The following is a 24,917-nucleotide window of genomic DNA, read 5'->3' on the forward strand; positions in this document are numbered from 1 at the left end:
TGGCCGGTTTCACTGGATGGTATCAATTTCTGGCTCCCGATATTTTATCTTATTTTTTAGTAGCAAGTATCGTAGAATTTCACGGATCTAAAAACTGGGCTTTATCATCATGGAATGGTGTATTGATATCGCAAGAATTGGCACAGTTTCAACACTCAATAAACCTATGTACACACTCTATAACACTCATCACATAATACCCTCGGCAGCACAGGCACCACACGGTGATTGGAAGACTGGCCGCGGCCCTTGGCGGTGCCCTGCTGGGGCGGCAAAGGCAAGTGCGGCCGCTCCGACGGCCGCGCAAAGCTCAACGAATCGGAATGTGCTCAGAATATCGATGTGTTGTGCAAAATAGGTCAGCGTAAAGACAGCGTATAAGGAAGACTGTGAGCAAACGAGAGGCTCTGCAGAGATTCAGACATTCTCCGACCCCAGAGCCGAACCAGCCGGCCGCCAGCAGTCTGACCAAGCCTGGAAAATACTTTGGCATACGCTGCTTGTTACATATAATATCGTCTACACTCGTACATTTCTCATTACTGTATCTGTGCGGTCACTTCGTGTGCAAATGCTTCGCAGAGGCGTCCGCTTTGTCCCTGCGACGCGTCTATGATGAGTTGGAAACGTCACACATGATCATAAACACTTCCTCGAGATTCGCACACTAAACCCACACCAGCCAATAGCCGTGTCTGGTCCCATTTTAACATACATTTCACATGGTCCCGCTGGTCCACCCACTTAGAATACCCGACCACGACCCACCGCATAAAAGGCACGCGGGCTGAGCATCACCGACGCTGCGGCCCGAATAAGTTCGATCACGATTTCACTCACACTGAACCCACTGCGCGCCCTGCTGACTGGGCGAGGGCGCCGTCTGTGACTGCGGCGGGCGCCGCGCTCGCGGCGGGCGCCCTGTGACTGGGACGGTGACTAGTGACGCCCCGGCGCCGACCCTCGGCTCACAGCCCGTCTGTCCGTCTGTCTGTCTGTCTGTCGCACCAGCGGTCGCTGGCGCTAACACCAGGTCTTTCCCGGATCGACATCGATGGCGACGCCGCTGATTTGTGACAGAAGACTGGCCACGCTGTGACGAGGGTCCAGCTCGGCGGCGGCGGCGAACGAGAACTGGATGTCGTCCACGGAGGCGCCGGCCGCCGCCCCCGCCCCCGCCGGGACTGAACTGCAGGACGGACCGGCGCCGCCTGAGGACCCCGAGGACAGTGCGCTGAGAGAGCTGGCTGGCAGCGCGCTGAGAGAGCTCGCCGGTAGTGCACCCAGAGAGCTCGCCGGCAGCGGACCCGCCAGCGTGCAGTTCTGGTAGCTGTGAGGTGCGGCGGCCCCACCCACCGCCGCTGGCTCTGCCGCCACTGTGACGCTCCGGGCTGCAGCGGTGGGGGCGGGCGGTTCGCCGGTGGGCACCTCGTACCCAGAGCTGCTGTCGTGGCGCAGCTGCAGGTAGCTGTGCCGGTGCGGGAGCCGCAGGCGCGCCCGGCTCGGCAGCGTGGCCTGCGCCGCCGACGAGTCGCTGAACACGGAGTCGTCGTCGCCGTCAGCTAGCAGGAACGAGCTGTCGCGACCGCTGTTGGCGCTCGAGCTGCGCCGCCAACCGCCGCCTGACGGAGGGAGATGAGAGATTAGAGGCGGGTAGGTGGTGGCTGGGGAAGAGTTTTACCCAAGCCCAGAAAATGGGAGGTGAGCTAACGCGTTATAGTATGTAAACCCATCCGTTAATCAGTGAAAGGAACAAAGCTGCTCATAGAGGAAATCCACCAGTTAGAGGTAGAATACAATACATTCATCTCTTTTCAAACCATCAATGGACAATTGACAAGCTCGAAGATAAGTGAACCATTGACCAACAAACACGCACACGACACACTCCGGTTATTGAGAGGCGGAAACGTTACTCAGCAGAGGCGAGAGGTAAGCACACTTACCGGTAGCTTCCACCTCCTCTCCATCGGCCGAGTAGGCGCTGTTATCGAACGCAGCTGAGTGGGACAGAGAGTAGCGAGAGTCAGCAGAGCCGGACGGACGGACAGCAGCAGAATGGACAGAAGTTAACATACAGAGCCAGGAGGTGGGCGGACGCAGCCGAGGCAGGCGGACATACCAAGATTAACAGACATACCAGACGGAATTAGTACACTTGTATGATCGGCGAGATGCAAGGGCCATCAAATGTACACAGTTATATGCCAATAATAGGCTTTACCATTCCTGCTCAATAATGAGCGATCAGTCAAACAGAGCCTTGCAATATCGTTCTCGTATTGACAATCATTTCGCATGCGTTCCAGGCAACTCATATTCCGGCCTGAACAAACGTTGTCTGCATATCGAACCGCAAATAAAGACGCATGAACTCATATCTCCGTGCAGGGATGCGAAATCATTCATCGGACGTGGCACTAGGGTACATCGTTCGTGGCAGTCGTACTCACCAGGTGTTCGGGCGTACTGGGCATTGTGTACAGTCATGCCAGTCTGCACGAGACCAGGTGCCTGGCCGAGGGCGGCCACCTGGGTCTGCTGCAGACACTGGAGGCAGTGGGCAAAACTGGGCCGGTCCTCGGGATCGTATTCCCAGCACTGCTGCATCAGGTCGTACCTGACGGATGGAGGGAGACGGGACGTCAGTGGACACTCTGAGAGATTGGCAGCTCTCAGAGGAGTGGGAGATGTCAGCTTGTCCTTGCATGATGGGATTTCAATTATATCCATTGAAATGTGTGCATGGGTCCCTGGGTTGTAAATATGAAGAGGGCATGGCTAAGTACGACCAGCCACACTGACGACTGTAGATGTAGAATACTGCTAGCAGGCGACCCGTAACGTAACCACCCACCGCTTTCTGCCCTATCTTCACATTCACCCCTTACCCGCTACCAACCCGCCCAGCCCCATCAACCCTCGGCGTCACTCACAGCAGCTGGGGGCAGCGGTCCGGTCGGCTGAGGGTGCCGCCCTCACGGACATACTGCAGCACCTCCAGGTTAGTACGGGCCGGGTACGGCTGCTGGCCCTTGGTCATCACCTCCCAGAGAAGCACGCCGAACGCCCAGACGTCCGACTGACTGGCGAACACGCCGTCAATCAGCGACTCCGGAGACATCCACCTGGCGGAGGAGGGGGAACTACGGTCAGACATCCGTCTAGCGGAGCAGGGAGGAACGACGGTTGGGTATACACCTGGTGGAACGAAGAACTACGGTTAGCTATCCATCTGCTGGCTGATACATCAACTACGAACATGGACAAGACAGGCGTGTGCGGGCATTACGTCAATTCAGCGACAACGTTAAGTTCAAGATTCATTCGTTTCCCATCCTGCGCCTCACCTGACAGGCAACAGTCCTTCGCCCTCCTTTCTGTAGTAGTCATTCTTGTAGATGTCCCTGGCGAGCCCGAAGTCTCCGATCTTTACGATGCGTCTGTGCGGCTCGCTGCTGGTGACGAGGCAGTTTCGGGCGGCCAGGTCCCGGTGGACAAAGTGCAGCTGCTCCAGGTACTGGCAGCCGCGCGCTACGTCCACACACATCTGAAGCTGGTCGTTCAGCGACAGGATCGGAGCCTGCAGGAGAAGAGAAGCGGTAATTAAGTGAGTGATCGTGGGCATGATCGAAGGGAACGCACTACGCACTATCTGTGCAAAGTTGATACATGACTGAAGCGTGAGGACTTAACCAATGGCATGACGTATTACATACAGCGCGACAGCATCATGAACAAACTGAGTACTTGATCAAAATCCTTAGAGAACGTTTAATCGTCACGGATAGTTCGGCTGTGTCGTCTCACCCCGTCGGAGTCTGTGCCCCGGTTGGCGCGCAGGTAGCTGAGCAGGTCACCGCCCTCCATCAGCTCCAGAAGCAGGAAGTACGGGTCGTTATCCAGACACACGCCCAGCAGCGAGATGATGTGCTTGTGCTTGAAGTTGCTCATCAGCTGCGCCTCCTTGAGGAACTCAAGTTTCTCCTCGTCCTTGGCTCCCTTCGCGAGTGTCTGGAAACGACAAACGTCCGCGGTAAAAACTAGAAGACAGGCCGACCTTTAAGTGGTTTGGAACTCGTTAGTCGTTTAACAACAGGCTACAACGTTTAAAACTACGCTATTTTATGAAGAACAAACGAAAGCAGAGACGGTATGACTAGATACCGTCTCTAGTCTCTAGTCACCGATAAGTGAAAGCAGAGAAAGCAGAAAGTTGCATATCGGCTATTTCACACACCGACTGGTTTTCTTGCCCACTCTCCCGCTCTTCTCACCTTGATCGCAACCCTGACTCCGTCCTCATCCTCCTCCCTGCCGGGCAGCTGCTGCGCCAGGCCCTCGTACACCTCGCCGAACGCCCCCTTGCCGAGGAACTTGGTCAGAGTGATGTGCTCGCGGCGCACGCGCGGCAGACTGGCTGCGTCCTCAGCATCAGCGAACGGCGGCGCGTACAGAGTGTTGTTCTGACGCACAAAGTGGGCCGGGATCTCGCGGAGCTGCGCCAGCTCCAGGTCGTGCGGGAGCTGGTCTGGCGAGCGGGGTGCCTTCTTGTCCTCGGGACGGTGACGGAAACCTGGAGATGTGGAGACGTGGTGGTTAAGAGCATGGTTATGAATAGCAGGTAGGCTCACTGGGGCTATCAATGGAGAAGTTGTGTGAGAAAAGTTTAATACGCTGTTAGTGTGGTCAGATACAGCAGTCCTCTAACTTATAAGGGGCTAATTACAGTAGTCCTTTAACTTTGGAGGGGCTAATTACCACGGTCCTTTAGCGCCTGGTCGTTCACTTATACCATAGGAGTTTCGGGATAACCACCATAGAGATAGTTAATACCTCACACGTCCTCAAATAAGCCTTTGATGATGAGTCACGCGCCCATTCCCGTCCTACTTACGCAGCACCAGGTAGACGATGGCGATGATGATGACGAGGCAGGCGGCGCTGATGACGCCTCCGACGATGACGGGTGTGTCGGACCGCGGAGCCGTCAGTGGCAGACTCTCCAGGTGGTGCGGCAGAGACGGGGCGCTGTACGAGCTCCAGCCGTGCGTGTTGTGCGCCCGGGCCCGGAACCGGTAGTTGGGAGACGGGTCCAGACCGTCAATAATCCACGACGGGTCTGTGGGAGGGAGGGGTGGTGAGCGGTCAGTGAGGCGCTTCTTTGAAGCGGTGCTGAAAAGAGTGCAAGGGAAAACTACTGCAAGTAGCGAAGTTTATCTGCGGAGTTTCCAGAAACGCCGGCCTAAAATGTGTTTGCCTTTCAACGAAGTTACCAACCAAAACGTTGAACTGAAACGCGCTTGAGAAACAGTCGCGAAGCGCAAATCAACTTAGCATATACGCTTCAGTCACTTGTTATTCTTTGCCGAGTTTAAATACACTGAGCTGAAAGTCAAACAATTACACAAAGTCGCATTCTCGAAATAGCCAGCTCTATCTGATGGCCATCATATACCCAATCCTCCCGATTCAGTGAGTTTGATTCCCAAGCATTATTGCTATCTGATCTGTGTGACCCGCACAGAGCTTTTCACTTACTAGCCTCCGCGACCCAACCTCGTGACCAACTCATAATGGTTTTGACCCCGTCACCTCTCCTCCCTGAGATCGTCCCTTGCACCCTCCCATCCCCAACCGTCGTTCCATCGCTCACCTGCGCCGGTGTAGACGAGTCGCCAGCCCGAACCGTCGTCGTCGTCCATCCCGGAAGCGTCGCGTCGGGCGCGACGTGCCTCCGACTCGACTTCCAGCTCGTAGCGGTCGATTTCTGCACCGTTATCGTCGGGAGGTGCCCAGCTAACCTGGTAGAGAGAGTTGGCCAGCGGCTGGACCTCGGGCGCGGCCGGCTGGTCCGGCCGGCCAGCTGGAAAGGCAGGAGAGATACTGTCAGCGGATAGAATAGTTGTTATACAGAACTGTCAGAACTCATCTAGTTAAACGCTCCAGAGCCTCAAACCCGTCAACCCGCTAGAAAGACAGGGAGATATTAGGGGATATAGTAATTGTTAGAAGGCAGAACTGTCGCAACTCATCTATTTAAATATGTCCCCCCCCCCCCCCGAGGCAATCGAACCTTCCGACTCACTGAGAAAAAGCAGGAGAGATAATGTCCGGGTAGAATACCGGTAAGACAGAACTGTCAGAACTCGTTGTAGTTAAGCTCTCCCGAGACCACCGACTCGTCTTTTCGCCCTGCTCACCTGCAGTTGTGAATACAAAGTTCTTCCCGGCCGCGGGCACGACAAACGGCTGTCCCGAGCTGAACACCAGCTGCAGTCGGAACCGGTACTGCGAGTTGGCCTGCAGCTGCCCAGCCACGAACAGCTGCAGCGGCAGCTGAGAGCTGGGCTCGGCCAGGGTGGCGTTCAGCCAGTCACCCCCGGCGGCAGGACGGTACTGCACCCAGCTCCTGGATAGGCCAGAGAGGTTAGCAGTCAGATTCAGTGTCTCACACTCCCTGATATAGGATGACCCCGAGCAGCACTTCTGGGAAAGTTAGACGGCATGGATTAAAGGAACATGTCACACGCAGATCCTTTCATGGGATGGTATTGAATTATGGAGACGCCAAGGGTCAAAGTTCAGGTAATGCACGCCAAAGTCGCATATAATTCAGGGATTTCAAGTGACAGCTCCTACAGCGCAAATCACTGGACTGGGATCCCCAGACAATCGAGGTAATACGCTCTGTCACCCACCGGGGACCCATACCACGCTAAATCATTCCTGTTCGGAAGCTGCAGCTTCGCAGTTCCACAGCAGGTGGACGGTCGTTGCAATAAGTGTCAGGTTTCTGCAGCCACTGCACTGGAGGCTGGGTCACTGCGTACTATGTAGCAATGGAGTCAGAGTCATTGCACTAGAGCCTAAGTCAATGGGCCGTCCTACGGTCCCACTGTCATGGTATTGGCTGAGTAGAGACAATGTTAATTAAGTTGTCTAAAAACTACCATGTAACCTTTCATGAACTATTCATTAACATCTACAGGCCTTCCACAGACCATCTAAAGACCATCCACAGACCACCCAGCCCCGTCCCGCGGACCGCGGTCACTCACCAGTGAACGGTACCGTCCCCGGGCCGCGGCCAGCCGACGGTCAGGCTGGTAACGTTAGCCTGCTGTAGACTGAGCGGCGCCGGGTATGGGTAGGTGGTGGCCACCACCAGACTACTGTTGGAGTCGGCACTGCCGTCCGACGACAGCGCGCTCACCTGTCGGAGGAGGTGGTCATGAAGGTCACAAATAAGGTTACACGAGACTACACACTTGGCACTACACAGTACACAGGAGTATAATTTGGTCAGGCTTTTGTACCGATAGATGGCAGTGCTACCATCCATCATAGACAAAAGTATCAAAAATCTTCCTGGGTTTACCTTTACCTGTGTTGCAATTGTGTGCAATACATGACTACCACACCATACGACACACTCCAGCATCAATTCACTGCCGTCTCGTCAATACCCACCCAGATCTGGTACTCGGTGGCGGCCGTCAGATCCTTGAGCAGGAAGCGGAAGCGTCCCTGCGGCGCGTCGTCGGGTCGGTCGCCGCCGGTCGGCTCCGGACCAAACGCCCGCAGGCTACTGGTGGCTCCCTCAATGCGCCAGTGAACCTGATAGCTGAGCCGGTCTCCAGAGGAGAGAGGCGGCAGCCAGCCGACCTCTATCTCCCCGGGGGAGAGCGGACGGGCAGAGACGTCACGCGGCTCCGTCGGCGCTGGAGAGAGGGGGAGAGAGGAGGTCAGTCGGGGGTACAGGTGACGTACGGCGAGAGGTATGTCAGACAAGGGATGGGTATGTCAGAAGGGGGAGGGACTGGCTAGACAAGACATGGATAATGGATATGTCAGACGAGAGAGGAGCGGGTCAGACAGAAAGATGAGCAAGTCTGACAGGAAGGGCAGGTCAGTCGGGGTCACCGGAAACACGCGAGGAAGGGTCAGACAGTTGCGGTATATGTCAGCCAGGGTTACCGAGAACGGCTCGGTCACGGGGCTCATACGCCAACCAGCCGATCCGATAAATGTAACAATGTATAGCCCCTATTACCTCCGATGAAAGGTTAAACGGATCAACACTGAGCCACGATGATTGCCTATTTCCGGTGTCCATGACACGAGATGAAACAGAGCCACCTCACACAGTGTCACCCCATATAATGCGGGTGGCACTGGGACCACACTTGGCCGAAGGATCAGTGGGAAATACTGACCCGGCGCCGTGGTTCGGACGATGATACTGGTGTTGGACGGCAGCTCGATGCCGAGCAGCTCAGAGTAGTAGTTGGACACGGAGACGTGCACCGTGTAGGCCGTCAGGCTGGTCAGGCCCGTCAGCTGAGTCCGGTTACTGACTGACGTCTGAGGGGCAGAGGGACAAGGGAGGTTACAACATGTGTAGATTGTATCGGTCCACGACATGAACTGTCGGACTAACGGTTTTTGCCTCGACAGAAAAGCTCAATCATAGAAATCCTTCTGATATAAGAATATTTATCCCTCGAACGTAAGCTGTTCCGAATTTAAATGGGTGGAAAAGCTAAACGCCACTCGAAGCAGGTATGCAAAAAGTGTTTAGAATCAACAAAATTTTCGGAACCGTTATCTAAAAAGGCACTTCTTCCTCGCAGTGGCACCGCTTTCAGTTCCCACTCACCATATTCTGGCAGAATCGCAGCTCATCCCGACACCGTTCTTTCTCGGCGTTCGACCCGTAGTGCAGCGTATAACGCACGGCCGCCGCGGACACCGCCCCGCACTCGGCCGGCGGGGACCGGGGAGACATCTGCAGGTCGACGGTCGACGCTGTGCTGTGGGTATCGGTGGTGCGGCCGGCCGGCGGCCCGGGCAGCAGACAGTGCACCGCGGGGTATCGCTGCTGTCGGCCGTCCAGCGGCCACAAACCGCCCACGGAGGCGCCCCAGTACACCTGGCGTCGGCCGGACGAGCCCAGACGCTGCGAGTAGACTGGTGAGCCGGAGTCCTCGTCGGAACTCGAGTTGAAGATGGAGTTGGAGATGGAGTGCGTGGTGTTGGGCGACCAGAATAACGTGTCCTCTGACAGGGCCATCGAGATGACTGCAAAAAGAACATCAATGATGAGTTTAAGGTAAAAGGAGCATGAAAGTAGGTACAGAGCAGCAGTTTTGAAATTGAAAATACCGTTCTCATTGACCTTCATTAGCACGCAGCGTCGAAAATAAGCGGCATGTTAGTGCTACGAGCTATCCGGTACAGCCTAACTTCAGGCGTCATACTACTCCTGCCATCTAGCGGCGAGAGTCATTACTCGCTACTCCTGCCACCTAGCGGCGAGATCCGTCACCTGCTCGCTATCACATTCACCCACCGTGTTTGGGTATGTCTGAGAGCGTCTGGCAGCGGCAGCCGCCCATATCAGCTGCCATCAGCCGATCGTCCCCGGGCAGCTGCCAGAGCACGCGGTGGCCGTGGAGACCGACCAGCCGGCCGCCGGACGCCCCCGATGGACAGTCGCACCTGTCGCAGAATGGGTTGAAGAGGTCAAAGAGGAGGAGTGGAGCAGTGGACGGGGGTAATGCATGATGCAGATAACTATATGAGGGAAAGGTGCAGGAGTCCCAATGTTGGAAATAAGGCCCTTTGCTGGTCCCAGTCGGGTCCAAACGATTTTGTTCTCCTTTACAAATTTATACTCCGGCACCTGAAATCTCTTAAATTTCCAGCCTGTGTGATGCAAACTGCTATTATTACGCCGAAAACATGCAGCTATAGCATTGAGAGAACATATTTTATCAAGTGATGCATTTAGTAGGCCAAACAGATGATTTTCCTGATCAGTGTTCTACAAGCTGGCCGGTTCCCCGGACAGATTTCATTCTCCGGGACCAGGACCAAAATTCACAATTCCAGCATTGTGCAGGGCATACGGTAACCTAACTTGCTCAGTTTGGACAGACATGTATTTAATTGACCTATGTACAATTACCGTAACAGCCATGAGAAATGACATTCCAAGAAGGTGTCTTCTCTAGAGTTGTCTCTTATTTACCCATCAGACGGCTCGTTGGCCTCGAAGAACTGTCCGATGACTCCGCCGTCCCTGGCTGAACGCTTCATCAGCATGGTGGCTCCGTCACGGCCAACCATATTCCACACCAGTAGACTGAGAAAATAAAGAGGAGCCTGAGTGTCGAGGGAAAGGGCAGATATCCAGCAAGCGCACAACTCTAGGTGTAAACACATCTTTGTGGCAAAACAAACTATTGGCAAGGTAAATATCAAAAACATCAGATAGAAAGGCAAAACACCAATAGCCCAGCACCACTACGCAATCACTCGTTTTTTTTTTTTTTGCTTCACTTTCTGCTACTTTTTCACCAGATATTTCTCGTCTCCCCTCCATCCCTCCTCCTCGTCGCACGTACGTCCCATCGACTGCACAATCCACAGCCCACGCCCTCAAAAGTTTCATGCCCACAGCGCACACTCACGTCACTTCAAACACCATCCCTCCGTACCTGGTCCACGGGTCCACCCTCAGTCGGCCAATGCGTCCGTTCTGTCCCGCCACCCGCTCCAGCGTCTCTGTATCCAGATTTCGCCGGTAGATGGAGCTGTACTGGCCGGCGGTGTCTGACTCGGCCCAGTACAGATCCCGGCTGATCCAGTCGTAGGCCAGGCTGCTGCCAGATCCGCGCAGGCTCTCCACCTTGTGAGAAACGGGAAAGAAATAAGAGGATTGTTGGTTAGACCCGTACAAATTGTTTCAAGATAGCTAATTTCAATGATATGGAAGATAAGATTTAAAAAGTAGTTCACTCCATGTGTACTGTGTAATTCATACACGTATCTATAGCTCACTTACCTTGTGTTTGGTCAGTGTGCGCAGGTTCAGGCTGAGGATGTCGTTGTCCGGGGTGAGCAGGAACAGCCGCTGTTCCCGTTCGTCCGAGGCCAGGTCAGTGACCCGCTGCTGGGTCAGCAGGTCAGTGACCTTCTCCGTGTCGAGGTCAACCAGTCGCAGACGGTCGGCGTCGGCCACCAGCAGCCGGGGCACGGGGAAGTCGCGTACCTCAAACTCCAGCCGGGAGGACAGCGGGCCCGGGCCGGCAGCAGTCTCTGCCTGGATCTGAGAGAGTAAGGCCCACGAAGGTTAGAGTGATGAGCGGAGGTCCCCGGCACGGCATAAATATGCACCTGTTATTCCTATGAACGGAAAAAGTATAAGCTTATATTCGAACCCACTATTCAATCACAGGTGAGTTCGAAACCAAAGTCAATGCAAATGAATCGTTACTGCAAATTAAGCTCGAAAACGTCACTGTTTCCAGAAGGTAGACAGACGTTGTCACTTGTCAAGCAGCGCACGCACCTCGGCACCGTAGGTGACGTTCTCCCTGAGGCCGGTCAGCTGGGTCTCGGTCTTGGAGCCGTTGACGACGGTGCTGCTGAAGACGATGCCGTCGCCCTGCCACACCGTCAGCCGGTAGTGGCCGATGATGCCGTTCGGCGAGACCGGGACGTCCCAGCGCACCACCGCTGTCCAGTTCTGACGGACGAAACAGCGAGATTAGACAGTCAGCGAACAATACTGGCCAGCAAGAATAGAGAATAGACAGACAACTGGCAAGGCGCTTATGTGTTGTTTCATTCACACTCCGCTTAGCTTAGTATCATAAGAAGAATAGATTGTTAAAGTAAAGAGTGGTCGCAGAGGGTTTATTTCTCACCTGGGGATCGACGATGGACTGCTGTCGCATCGTGAACACCCTGAGAGAGCGAGGCTCGCTGGGCGTTCCCTCTGGCGTGTGAAGGGTGACCTGGGTCAGTGCCGACTCGCCCCACCGGGTAACTGCTCGCAGCGCCACCTGGACCGGCGAGAAGGCCGGCAGGGCTCCGTCCAACTCCGCCTCGGGCGCCTCCACCGCCACCTGGCGGCCGTTCAGCTCAGCGCGGTACGTCACCCTCGCGAAGTTGGTGTTGGTGACGGCCTCCCAGCTGACCGTCACGCCACCGTTCTCAGCTGAGAGTGTGACAGACTCGGCCGGTACGCTGTTTGGCAGCACGTGCACCTGATGGGAGTCGGTGAACCCGGCAGGTAGGGGATGCAGCGCTCCGTCCAGCACGGAGATCATGCGCAGCCCGGTGACGCCGTCAGCATTGATGACGGCCAGGTGCGCCACGGCCGGGTCAGCGATGACGGCTGACTCGTCCTCCATCACCCAGAGCAGGCGCCCGCTGAAGAAGTGCAGCGGTCCCTTCACCTGCTTGTGGCGCAGCGGGATAACTTCAGCAGGCGGCGCCGTGTCGTTGCTTCCCTCCAGGGAGGCGAGCAGAGGCAGAACGTGCAGACTGGAGCCACTGAAGTCGCGTACGATCCAGAACAGACGGTCGCCGGCCAAGTCCAGTGTGAGGCCAACCACCTGGGAGATAGGGAGCCGGGTAACGGTCAGATCAGCGAATTGTGCTGATCATATACACAACTCACTTCACTCACTCACTCACGTCTACATACATAGGACAGTCATTGGCACATGACCTTCGGTTACATTCAACCGAAGCTCAGAGTCTGTCAACTCACCGAGATCATTTCACGCCACACCCGTCGTGTAAATAAACAACACGACGCCTCCCAGCGTTTCAGCCTGGGAAAATCCATGACGACACGAGCCCCGCTTACTCCCTTGACTCATCAGGCACCCGTGAACCCCTTCGTGCGTCTTCCACCTCCTTTACTCACAAGTCACACGAGTATTTCCTCACCTGTTTTCCGGAGAAGATGCCCGTCTTGTAGAGGTGCCTGCGCCTCTCTCCATTTAGGTAGCTGGCCTCTACTGTGTGTCCAGTCGCCCAGTAGAGCACACCCCGGAGAGCATCCACCCTGAGGTGCCGTGCAGCAGTGAAAAACGGCAGAGGAGTGCCGGCGGTGACGTCGCGTTTTGAGGTGACGTCATCATCAGGCAGTGGTGCGCCGTAAATCTGTCGGGGGAGGGTAGAAGTCAGGGGGAGTCAGGGGAGGGACAGTGAGACTGAGCTATGAGGTCGGAGGTCGCGGTGACTGGCAAAGCCTAGTGTCGGCCCGCCCAGCACGCCCGACGCGTTCCACTCGCTCTGATGAGTCGCAGATGACATTCACCGCCCCTCGGCTGGATGTTTTCAGAGCGCAGCGCTCTCATGATTGTGTGAATAAACATTCTGGGAACAAATATTTAACCACACTGCGCCGCGCCACACCGCACTAAACTGCCACCACGACTGCCATTTCTGCGCGCCGTACCAGCTGTTGTTTGGGGCTGGACCAGTAGAGTCGCCGACCGATCCAATCTACGGCCAGCGCCGTGGCCTGTACGGCGTCCCCGAGCTGCCGCAGCTCGCCCGTACGTAGGTCGTGAGAGTAGACGCGTGAGTCGTTGGTGGCCAGGTACATGATGTCGTCACACCAGGTCAGGTCCGACACGTGGATACCGCTCTTGTCGGAGGCCTGAAAGAAGGATGCATTCGGTGAACCAGGGACAAACGCCAGTGCACAAAATGTCCGAGGTATAAAAAACTAAGTGGTGATGCTAAGTTATAAGAAACTACAATATCTTTATAAAAATCCTGCTACTATATCACGAGTGTTATGAAACTCAGAAGAATACACATACCTAACCCTTCAGTCACGCGCTCTGCAAACTCCACCATTCCACGTTGAAACTTACTCCATTTTTATAAGACAGCCTGAACTATCCCTTCAATTCATTCTTTCCACTCTCGCACAACACCGACTCACGTTAAAGCTGGCGCGGCTGACCAGCACCGTGGGCCGGTCTCCGATCACATCCGACCGCAGCAGGCCCACCTCAGTAGACCAGAGCAGGAACGGACCACTGGCGTCCAGGTGGTGCTCCAGAGTCCGGCCGCAGAACGGCGCCGACCACGGACCCAGACCGCTCACGGAGAGCGCGCGCACCTAGAGGGGAGGGAGGTTTGTCAGAGAGAGTCGAAGTCACAAACAGATGTGTGCGCACTTCCGTTTCTGACAGCCGAAGAACATGGTCAGGAAGGGAAAGATAAACCGTGGCTGAGCCTTATGCAATCGTATAATTGTACATGCAACTTCAAACAGCGCTGGGTACTCATGAGTCTCAATGACCTGTAACCAGCCTGGGTGACCTTCGTGTAATCTTTCCGACTCGTCACTAACCTACGTTACATGTATCTGACCTTTACGACTCATAACTGACCTATGTGATCTATGAGTGACGTTTGCGACTCGTCAATTCTACGACCTTTCCCTGATCCCTCCAACTCCCCACTAACCTGCAGAGTATACTGTGTGTCGGGCGCCAACTTCTCCACGGTGACCTCTGTCCCTGTAATGTTCTCCACATCCCTGCTCCGGCCGGCAGAGTCTGTCAGCCTCAGTTGGTAGGTCCAGCGACTCCAGGCGGCAGGTCCAGCCAGTCCAGAGAGCGCCGGCGGCTGCCACCGGGCCAGCGCGCGGCCAGAGTGGAATACCACCTGAACGGACAGAAACGTGGTTAGTGCAACTAGGAACAGTCATTGTGTGTGTGGCCTTTCACAATGAGCAACACTCCAAGAGGTAAGCTTTATTCCCTTGTCAGCATTCTAAAAAAAATGTTAGAAGAGCATGCCCTTCCCTTCCCTTCCCTTCTGCGTAGGGACTGACCTGGAGCTCCCTGGGCGGGCTGGCCGGCGCCGGCCGCGGCTGCGAGGCCGGGTGCTGCACGTGCAGACTGATGACCGGCAGTCGGGTCTGGCTGAACATGAACTGGTTGGCGTAGTGAGCGCGCCGGTCGGCCCGGTACGTCTCCAGGTAGATGTGCTGTCCGCGGGACCAGCAGAGCGTGCGCGCGTGCTCGGCCAGCGCCAGCATTCCGTCGTACTGCGGCCGGACGGCGCCGCTGCGGATGTCGGCCCGGCTCCAGCTGGGGAGAGAATGGGTCGAGGGGGAGATTAGAGGAGGAGAAGAGAGCAGGGTGTAGCGGGATAAAGGCTAGTTATTCGGAATGGGGGTAGTATTATATGGACAGCAGAGTGTAGTTAAATTAAGGGGAAAACAGGTGTGAAATCAAAAGGAAGGCGAGGTGTTATACATAATAGGTCACTTGAAAAAACGCCAAAGGACGGAGCAGAGCCAAAGTTAGGTCGGCTTTATAGAGCAGAATACTTCAGTCATAAGACAACATTCCAACAAACATAACCCGGCTCATGGACATGAGAGACAAACAGTATAAATTGTTGCAGCCGCTCACCTGATCATGGAGAGGGCGAACACGGTGTTCTTCTCCCGGCCGGGCACCAGCACGCTGAAGTTGGTGTGATCGATGACAAAGGTGGCAAAGTTGAGGTCAGCACCGGAGGCCACCCGCTCGGCTGAGGTCATGTTGTCGAAACTGCACCGGAACAGGCCTGCGTCCGGGCTGGGCTCAGAGACCGAGTAGTAGAAATAACTGCCAAAATAAGAAGAGGGAGGGTGACACAGTGAGCTGAGAGGCAATTCATGTAAACCAAACAAGCATGCTGAAATCAATACGCACGGACATTTAAACGAAGTGCACTGTGGGTGTACATTACGTCATAAAACGAGCTCACTGCCATTCCGGTGTCCTAAAGTGTAACAAAATCGGTATCGCCATGCTGCTGTGAAAGTGAGATGAAAGGTCCGTTGCAACTGTAGCAATTGCAGCCGCGTGCATAACCCCCGTGTGAAGTCTCGCTCTCGTCTATCTATTTGTTTGTTTGTTCAGGGCTTGTTAGGCTTGCAAGGCGGCCACCGAGCGCCTGGGATATCTCGGTAATGACACATCTCGCCACTGAGACCGGAATCCTCGCCCACCAGACACTGACCGCTAGTCACCAGTGACGTCACGCGGGTCACTGGTGACGTCAGTGGCCGCAGAAGGAGGTGCGCGGGGGTGGCCGAGCGGCGGCCGGCAGTCTCAGCAAGACGAGCGACTGTGTAAGCAAACTATTGGCTCATGGTTCCGGCGGGACATGCCGGCCAGAGAGAGGTAGAAAACCGATGGGTCAGCTGTTTATGGACTGTGTATTCCGACGCAGAACGGAAGTCGCCGGAAACGCCACTGCCTTTTGCAGCCTTCTGGTGAGGATCACGCAGACCGATGAGGTGTTTGCTTTTGAAGCTGCTCTCAGTGAGGGGCTATTTTAGCACGCCATTGATAAAACACAGCCTTGTGTGGAATCTAGACCCTGGTGACTTCATAAACCTACAGCTACCGAAGAATCCTCTCATGGGCCACCCGCGGTTCCTTCGTCTACCCACCCGTTCTGCGGATCGACAGCCATATGCGCCGGCCGGGCAGCGAAGCGCAGACCAGTGTCGATCGCCGTCGGGTCCTCCAGCAGCCAGCGCTGCACGGTCCAGTCTCCATCGGGGGCGGCCACCAGTCCGTACAGGGCGCCGGCCAGCCAATCCAGTGCCAGGAGCGCCGGCTGACCGGCCAGGCCGACAGGGGTGACATCTACCGGCCGAGAGGCGCTACCGTCCAGAGGCAGGCGCAGCACCCGGCCGGCTGAGGTGGCCAGGAACAGCTGAGCCGAGGAGACGTCCATAGCCGTGCCTGAGGGGGAAGATCGCAGGTCACCAGAGGTCACACGACCGGCCGGGTGAGCAGAAACGGCCAGCCCGAGGAGACATGCATGGCTGTGCCTGGGGGTCTCAGACAGGTCACATGACTGGTTGACAACAGATGACAGTCTGAATCCTGTCTTCAGGGGGTCGAAGAGGCCTGTTGTCTGGTCCACACACCATTGCTCCCTCTGAAGTCACGTTTACGTAAACAACGCTGGTACGCAGGCATTGGACAAAATTTTGTAATGCCCTTCAGCACTTTAGTATCTCAACTTCGAAACCAAAATGCTGAAAGAATTGGCTGACTTGGACATATCACCCAGTCTAACCAGAGACAGCATAAACAACACTGCAGCTGTCTCATTAGCAATGCTCGTGGTGACAAGTGGATCTCAAATGGACCCAGTACCCACTACCACCGTTCCCATGTCCGATATGACCCGTAAACCGACCTGTGATGTTGACGCCTTTGTCGGCTCTGTAGACCGTTCTCGGCGCCGAAGTGACGTTCATTTTCAGTCGCAGGATTAGATCGCCGCTGCCGATGATGAGCATTGGCCTCTCCTGGGTGGAGACTGAAAGAGGAGTGTGACGTCATTGCGGGCTGCAACAAGGGTTGCGTCTCTAGTGGCTGCATAACTAAAAGGGGCGTGTGACGTCAGGGGTGGCGTGGGGTGTTCAATAGCCACCCCGGAGTAAGGAAGGGGCAACGGGGCAAATGAGCAGACTCGTGTGTCATGGAGCTCACAAGAAAGATGACTGGAGCCCGTCGTGTGAATGCAGCGCTGGCCGCTGATGGTGACATGGGGAATGGGGATCCCAGAGACCCCGAGACACAGAACCAGTGATGGAATATTTAGCGACACAAATGTATCTCAACAAAGCAAATCTTATGGCCATGATGCATGGTCAGTGACGATGCAACTGCATACGTCCACCAGTGCTTGCCAGACGAGCGCAGAAACAACCCCATCCCTCTCTCAGACTATTCGTATTCGCTCACCTTCGGCCGCGAGTGCCGGAGTGCGCACCCAGCTCTCTGCTGGCGGTCCGGCGCCGTCCTTGTTGATGGCCGAGACGGTGACCGTGTAGTTGGTGTTGGGCTGCAAGCCGCCCAGCACGTGTGACGTCAGGTGGGGGTCGATCTCTGCGGCGGTGCGCTGGCCGCCGGCGCGCACCACCAGAAGGTAGCTGACCAGAGGGCCGCCGGGGAAGGACGGAGGCAGCCAGCGGAGAGATACGTGGTGAGCGTCCGGAGCCGCCACGGTCAGCGCCTCGGGGGCTGAGGCAGGCCGGCCGCGGGCGAGAGTGGAGATCGGGTGGGAGGGGGCGCCCGGCAGAGGCTCCTGACTGGCCGCCACCGCCCACAGCACGCGGAACTGAGGGATACAACGAACGTACGGTTACATAAAGATCAAATTAGTTATAAAAACACAATGACATTTCTTAAATTGGATACCTAATCGGTCTCCTCTATCAGCGAAGTGGTCTCATGGTGGCGTGCCAAACACGTTCTCGTAAACTCTTCGAGAACTGCTCCACCACAGCCACACTGCGGCCTCCCAAGAGACCTCTGTCTACACTAGCCGGTCCTGGTATCCTTCAGACGGCCACTGTCGTTAGGATATTTGTCCCAAAGGCGCCGGGCGCCAGCGACCACCAAGGCACGTGCCAGTGCGACACGCAGTAGGGCCCAGCTGAGAATGGACAGCGTCTATATTATAACATGCGACACAATAACCGAAGACTGGATGAGGATCTGCTGGATGAGGGAGGTTCATGGCTCGGGCTTACCTGGTATTTCGTGTAGGGTTTTAGTCCCGTGATTGTAACTTGGCTTGCGTTTAGTTTCACGTCCGGCTGATAAAATATCCACTCGCCGGGTAGATCCGAATACCTAAGAGGAGATAAAATCATGTATTGTCAACAAATCAACAAGCTTGGCTCCCGACTGCTTCCAACACACTCTTTTCAATGGTGCACAGGATCACGTGCCCGTGACAGGATGCTGTGCCGCAAGACAAACGCCTGAAACGTATGCTGTTCCGCAAAGCACAACGTGAAAGCAATGAAATGCTTACACACGCCGGGCCCGTGTAACGATTTGAAGTCAGCAAGGAAAGCAATGAACTAGAGTGACGTAGACATGGGTATTGGGTAAGCAGCTGCATCGAATTTAAATATGCAAACTATGCAGAAAAAATGATATAGCACTAAGCTTCATTATCATTTATCGACCGCCTGCGGTAAACAGAAAACGATATAGACGGAACGCGCAGACGGCAGTCGGACTCTGATAGACCAAGGGCAGACTATAAAATACGGTAAAGGCAGACGCAAGGCGTGATGCCTAACTCACTTATACTGAACGAGCAGCATGACGTGCGGCAGCGGAGGGGCCAGCCATCGGATGGTGACAGAGTCGGCCGTCAGCGAGTCCGGCACCAGAGTCGGAGCGCCCAGCTGGAGCTCCTCTGTTGGACGGGGCGGGGTCAGAGGAACGGAACAGGCACGCAGTGACTATATGTTAAACGGCTTAATATATATCTAAAAACGTACGAGCTTAACCCGAATAACCGCTTAAATTGATGGTTTAATGATTAATCTGAATCTTGCGAGTCAGCAATTTGTGTCAAAGTGCAGGAATTAACTTATATACATGCATACACACATCTGGCATATAACCACGGACAGATATACATTACACATTACACAAGTCATTCCACAGCTGCCACATAGTATCTGGTGTTGGAATTTCGACAGACTACCGTGCGACATTGCCGAGATATTCAGCACGTTGGAAGTCATCAATGGTGCAAACATGTACATATATTCCGTCTTTTGAAAACAACTGCACGTTGAAGCTACGGCAGATGCCTAATCCGTTGATAGCGGGGGAGAACGAAAAACTGCCAGTTTGGAGCCAAACCCGTGCCAGCGGAGAGCGTAAACAAACGTGGCTCTCGCATGAGTACCTAACTGATGTGACAACTGGACACCAGAGTCATAAACATGTGTAGCGCTGCAGCGCTTAAACGGCCGGCTAGTGGGTCGTTTCTGGGGGCCGGCGGGCCATTATACACAAACGGACGGGCTCTCGGAGACCGCTGGTTTTACTCAACCAGTCAGGAGGCACGGGCGTGAAAATAGCTGCCGCAAAGGGTTCGGCGGATGGCAGCTGATATTTCGCGAGGTGTTTCCTCACCTCTGAGCTGCTGAACGTATCGACTGACGGCGATGTTACAGCCGATGACGCAGTACCAGCGCTCTCCCTGCTGCGATGACGGCCCCTCGTCCATCTGATGAGGGAAATGACGTCCGGGCAGGTCAGGTCAGGTCAGGTCAGGTCAGGTCGAGATGTGATATGAAATGCTCAAGATGCAGGATAGCGAATTGAGTAAGGTCAGAAAATACATAGCAGTCATAAATGTATCAGGCACATACAAAAGTAATGACCCTGCATTTCAAGTGCCAACCTATTATTATAAAAACGAAGATAAAAAAGCTTAGTTTAGACTTCTTCTCCAAACTCAGTGACAGGAGGACGTATTTTATGTCTGTGTTATTGTTTCATGTGTTACCATCCCGCTCCGAAGATCCAGAATACGGCCTTATTTACTCGACCGTTCCCACTGTCACTATACCACTCAAACAAAAATAATCCAGCTGACAGAGCACACGATACATGGTGTAGAAAGGAACCGTCTCCGCCCCATACTCACACAAAACTGTTTACAAGATGACTCGAGGGAGCGATTTCTCCCGGCGCATCCTTTATTGCACTGAAACAGAAAGATTATGCGGTTAAAACACGGCGATCAAACGAGATGTTGCATTTGCTGGATGGCATACCGTTTATCTCGTATTCTCGCATCACTTTTGTGTTTGCCTTTGTATCTTTATTGTAAAAAAAATCGCTTTTAACGTTGCAACATGCACTTTTCTTTTAATTGCCATTTAAACAAAATGATTAACCTAAAAAAAATAAGCACCAACTATTCGCCCGTTTCTTTCTAACGCTTGGATAACATGTTGTATTTAAGCATTGACTGTAGTCGTATTTATCTTAAATGTTTGCTGCTTATGATTTGAATGTTTACGGATATGATCTTGTTCCGCTTTCCGTTCTGGAAATACTTATCGTACTTATCGTTTTGTGACTTGACTTGAGCTGACATTGGCCGATATCGGCTGTGAGCTGGATCTGTCACTTCCCGTGACGGAATGTCATTCAGGTCGTCACGGTATGTGACCCCAACGTCATGCGATACGTCATATCATCCGTACAGGTGCGTCACGCCTTTTTACATGGAAAATCCCGCGAACGGTCGCGCCGAGATGGCTTTCACATCCTCTGCGGAAGGCCGCTATTTGACAATGTGACCAGCTAAAACATCCGGCCGCGACCGATCAAATGAGAAGGGCACACACGCGAGGTCGTGACTCGGACGAGGCGGCACGCAGCCTGACCTCCGCGTCCGACAGGCAAACAGAGCCGCTCACACCGTCACAAAATGGCTGCCGCGTGGGCTGAGCCCTGCACCCACCGGTCTGGAAGCTCACAGGGCGAGTTTGGTTTAATTTGCGGTGACGGCGCAGACGGAGGGGGCTGGAGTCGGGTTAGCGAGTCCCACGGGCGAAGTGAGGGCGGGCCGTCCCACCGTCACCCGCTGCGACACTCGTGACGGTGGTCCCGTCACAGACCGGCCGAACCCTTTGTTGGCAGCGCTCCGCCCTCGGTGACTTGCAGTGCCATCCCATTCGGTGGTGACGTGGTGTCGCAGCGGGCGCCCCACGTTCCCCCCGCGCCGCCATCAGCGCCGCCATCAGCTCGCGGCCGGATATTACCCGCTCAGTGGCGCGCACACCCGACCCGGCCACCGGCGAGCCTTCCGGCTGAGGCCGAATCAGTGCGTCGCACTATGGTTGGAAACGGCCTCACGGATGGCCGGGGGTCAACGCGAAAAAATGTTTTGCCCATAACTTGTTAATGCGTAGACCGACTGCGATGAAACTTTGCATAGGTATACCAGTCTCTTTCGTGCATCATACAGTAACTCAGAAATGACGAGGTCACGTCACGTCACGCATGTGTGACGTCATCATTGCAAGTATGTTATAAGTCGCCTATGTCTTTCGTTATGTTATCGATATCGCGAGGCATTTTGAACATGTTTTGAATACTGCTATTACTGAATGGATATTGTTGTTATGCTTTAGCGCGAGAAATATCAACGTAGTGACGCACAGTGTCTTACTATTGGTCATAAAGGGTCAAAAATTTGGAGAAAGAGTATTTATGATTTTTTTTTAGATTGGGCAAAAAAGTAAGAAATAAAATGACGCGCGATCAAATGACAAAACATGCGTCAGATTAACCCGGCAGTTGCTGGGGTATTTCCCCATCCGCCGTTTGCCGGGGGGGGGGGCGTTCAACGCCCCCAGCCGATAACTCGCGAACAAATAGGCGCAGCGAAACGCACGAGGCGCGGCAAACGAAAGAAGAACGCGACGAGACGATTCACATGAATACTTTAAAGCTGAATTTCGAGGTCACAGGTCGGGTCAAAGTCAGGTCAAACACTTGAAATCGGGCTTTCAGTAGCATGGACTTTAGAACCTCGCAATCGGTGCCTCGCGTTTCGCGTTTCGATTATATCGTCATCAGTTGGTCCTAAATAAATTCAGTCATCAGTTGGTCCTAAACAATCTGTCACAACTGTCACAACTGTCACAACCCTTCATATAAGTGCTAAAAGAGTGTCAGATCAATGTAGGGGTCAGTCAAACATAGGCCACTGGCCAGGGTCAAAGTCAGGTCAATCAGGTAAGCACATAACCCCGAAAATTAAAACTGGTACCTATTCGCAGCCCATGCATGACACATGTTTTATGGGTACTTTTGGGCGTAGAACACGATGGTGACATTCATTTTATCATACGAGTACCTGGCTGGTTGAAAAAAGATCAATTTCAGAAATGCATGCGTCATGGTCGTGAAGTAGTCACGAGAAATTGCCAACATTCAGTTCAAGATTTTGGAAAATGTAGAACGATGATCAAAAACCATAGATAGCCATTTGATTTGCCATGGTATTGGCAGTGTAATGGCGTTTACAGCATGTCTGTATGTCTGCTCTGTCGGTGGATATCCATATCCATACTCCAGGATATCCATACACGTTTGCACGATATCCATACTCCAGGTGCAGGGGTGAGCAGTTACTTCTTACGAGGGGTGCGGAGTCGAAGTCAGAGTCGGAGTCAGAGTCGCCCAGAGTCGTGGCAACGAGCCAGGAGTCGGAGTCGGAGTCGGGGTCGGTCAGGAGCCCGCAGTGGAAGTCGGAGTCGGTCCGAATCGGAACAGCTCCATCACGACTCCGAAACACTGGCAGGGGTCCGGAGTCGGAGACAGAGTCGGCCGGAGTCATGGCAACGAGTCAGGAGTCGGAGTCGTAGTCGGAGTCGGATTTGGCGCCACCACGACTCCGCAACCCTGCTTCTTACCATCATTTATAAGGATAAGCGATTGCAAGACTGACGAGCCGACCTGGTGCTAACGAAGCGACGGGTAGGTACGCCTCGGGAGATGAAGCTTCATGGACGATTTTGCGCACAAGTGCGCAGTCTGCTTTTACGTTCCCCTAACGCAGAATTGAACAGAGATTTATTCTGCCAAAAAGCTCAATGGAGGTCGATGGAGAACTTTTTGTATGTCAAATGAAACATAAACGTAATTTTGCAAATATTGCTGTGGTGACACTGCAAACAGAATGCAATGCCGTTCCTGATTTTGAACACGCATGGGAAAAAGAGTCACTCCACTCGATAGCCAACATAACAAGGATTATTTTGATATATAATAATCCAGTTTTACAACGTCATGGAGGTACTCCACATGCTATCAACAGCGCGGTTGTTTAAACCTTTGACGGCGCACCAAAAAAGTCACTATCAGGAACTCCCGATTCCACGTACAATAATGGAGACTAAATGCGCAACTAAATAATTTTTGCTGCCCAATTCAAAACATTTCATCAATTTCCAACAGAATGACACCCCAAATATACATATATTCCGAAATTGCCCACGGCCATCCGTGAGGCCGTTTCCAACCATAGTGCGTCGGTCCGCGCCGTGATTTGGCGGTGTGGCCGCCGCCCGCGTGCCGCCCCTCCCCCGCCGCGCCGCCGCCGCGACAACTCACGCCGCGATCAAAGCCGGAACTTCCTCTCCATTCAACGGCCGCGGAAACGATCGGCGCCCATAATAAAAAGATTAGCGGCCTGTATTGTGGCCAGTCCCGTGATGGACACTTTTTGCCGTACCTGGCGATTTTATCCGCACGCCGCTGCCGGCCCGGGACGTGGGAGCGCCGCATTAGACAAAACCGGCGGAAGCCCGTCTCTCACGCGCGCGCCGCGCTGACAGAAGCCGAGCGGCGACAAACAGTCGGTCCACCGGTCACTGTTTGAACGGCCGGTCAGCGGGGCGTCCGGCCCCAGAGAACGCGACCGGCGCGGCGCCCACAAAGGTGCGAGGCAGGGACAGCCTTGGGCGGCCGCGCGGACTGTGGGGCCGGCCGGTGCGCGGTCATTTGTATCCACGGCGCCGGATCTGTCTTTACCGGCGCCGTTTTTCTGACCGCCCTGATGGCTATGTCGTTAGCCGCAGGATGTTGGTCGTAACAGGTCGGACCTTTTATTACAGGAGAGGAAAGACGCCATTTCTTGCGCACTAAATGTGATGGAATTTGAACTGATTACCCAACAGTGACTGATTTATAAATCAGACAGGTCATGATATACTATTGTGCTCATAAATCAGTTAGCGACCGTGCTGGTGTTGAAAAATGCGCATGTATGTCTATCTATATTAACGTTTTATGATCATATTTATATGCAAACAGAGTTCTGTTGGCTCACCTGTTCAAGTCTGCAGCTTTCATCGCACGATGTCTCCAGATTTGAGCCTCGTCCCTGGTTCTGGAACAGAAGAAAACAAGCGAGTTAGTCATGTTGAGGACGAAGAATAACCTTTGGCTTGAGCCTGTCGAGAAATGTGTCGGAGTCATCAATTACAACGTACACATTTCTTTGTTCGCACTGTGCCGATTTGCAAAATGTTATGAGCAAGGTTCGCTGGAGGCACTGGCCTCAGCCCTCGTGGCAGCGTTATCTCCAATGAACTTTATCCGGAGTTCCAAGCTAAGTAACTACGACACCCCTGTGAAATGTTAAAGCTAATAATCCTACCCGTACCCGAGAAACACTTGCAAGATCTTTTGAATTTTTTACAAGCACATATCGTTTCATACCCATATTATTTTGAG

At 54.1% G+C, this 24,917-nt stretch overlaps 1 protein-coding gene and 1 long non-coding RNA gene across 2 annotated transcripts; both read right to left on the reverse strand.

Moving 5' to 3' along the window:
• Positions 1 to 459: 459 nt before the first annotated feature.
• LOC122385669 (proto-oncogene tyrosine-protein kinase ROS-like) lies at positions 460 to 18,964 on the reverse strand. The gene is made up of 31 exons (XM_043374105.1): positions 18,945 to 18,964; positions 18,380 to 18,482; positions 17,589 to 17,964; positions 17,038 to 17,160; positions 16,277 to 16,574; positions 15,246 to 15,443; positions 14,660 to 14,918; positions 14,290 to 14,490; positions 13,760 to 13,939; positions 13,265 to 13,468; positions 12,751 to 12,966; positions 11,718 to 12,410; positions 11,360 to 11,536; positions 10,853 to 11,116; positions 10,506 to 10,696; positions 10,037 to 10,150; positions 9,356 to 9,504; positions 8,663 to 9,084; positions 8,220 to 8,367; positions 7,474 to 7,724; positions 7,062 to 7,216; positions 6,204 to 6,412; positions 5,657 to 5,866; positions 4,898 to 5,122; positions 4,278 to 4,576; positions 3,811 to 4,014; positions 3,351 to 3,583; positions 2,937 to 3,128; positions 2,454 to 2,620; positions 1,947 to 2,000; positions 460 to 1,622 (listed from the first exon to the last, which is right to left on the reverse strand). The coding sequence occupies exons 1-31, from the start codon at positions 18,962 to 18,964 to the stop codon at positions 1,024 to 1,026; spliced, it is 7,134 nt and encodes a 2,377-aa protein (XP_043230040.1). The 3' UTR covers positions 460 to 1,023.
• Positions 18,965 to 19,006: 42 nt separating this feature from the next.
• On the reverse strand, positions 19,007 to 24,572 carry LOC122385632. The gene is made up of 4 exons (XR_006257232.1): positions 24,511 to 24,572; positions 20,308 to 20,367; positions 19,791 to 19,884; positions 19,007 to 19,059 (listed from the first exon to the last, which is right to left on the reverse strand). It is a non-coding gene; the product is annotated as an uncharacterized LOC122385632 (long non-coding RNA).
• Positions 24,573 to 24,917: the final 345 nt, after the last annotated feature.

The sequence above is a fragment of the Amphibalanus amphitrite genome, unplaced genomic scaffold, assembly GCF_019059575.1.
Source record: "Amphibalanus amphitrite isolate SeventyFive unplaced genomic scaffold, NRLGWU_Aamphi_draft 000226F_arrow, whole genome shotgun sequence".
Classification (NCBI taxonomy): domain Eukaryota; kingdom Metazoa; phylum Arthropoda; class Thecostraca; order Balanomorpha; family Balanidae; genus Amphibalanus; species Amphibalanus amphitrite.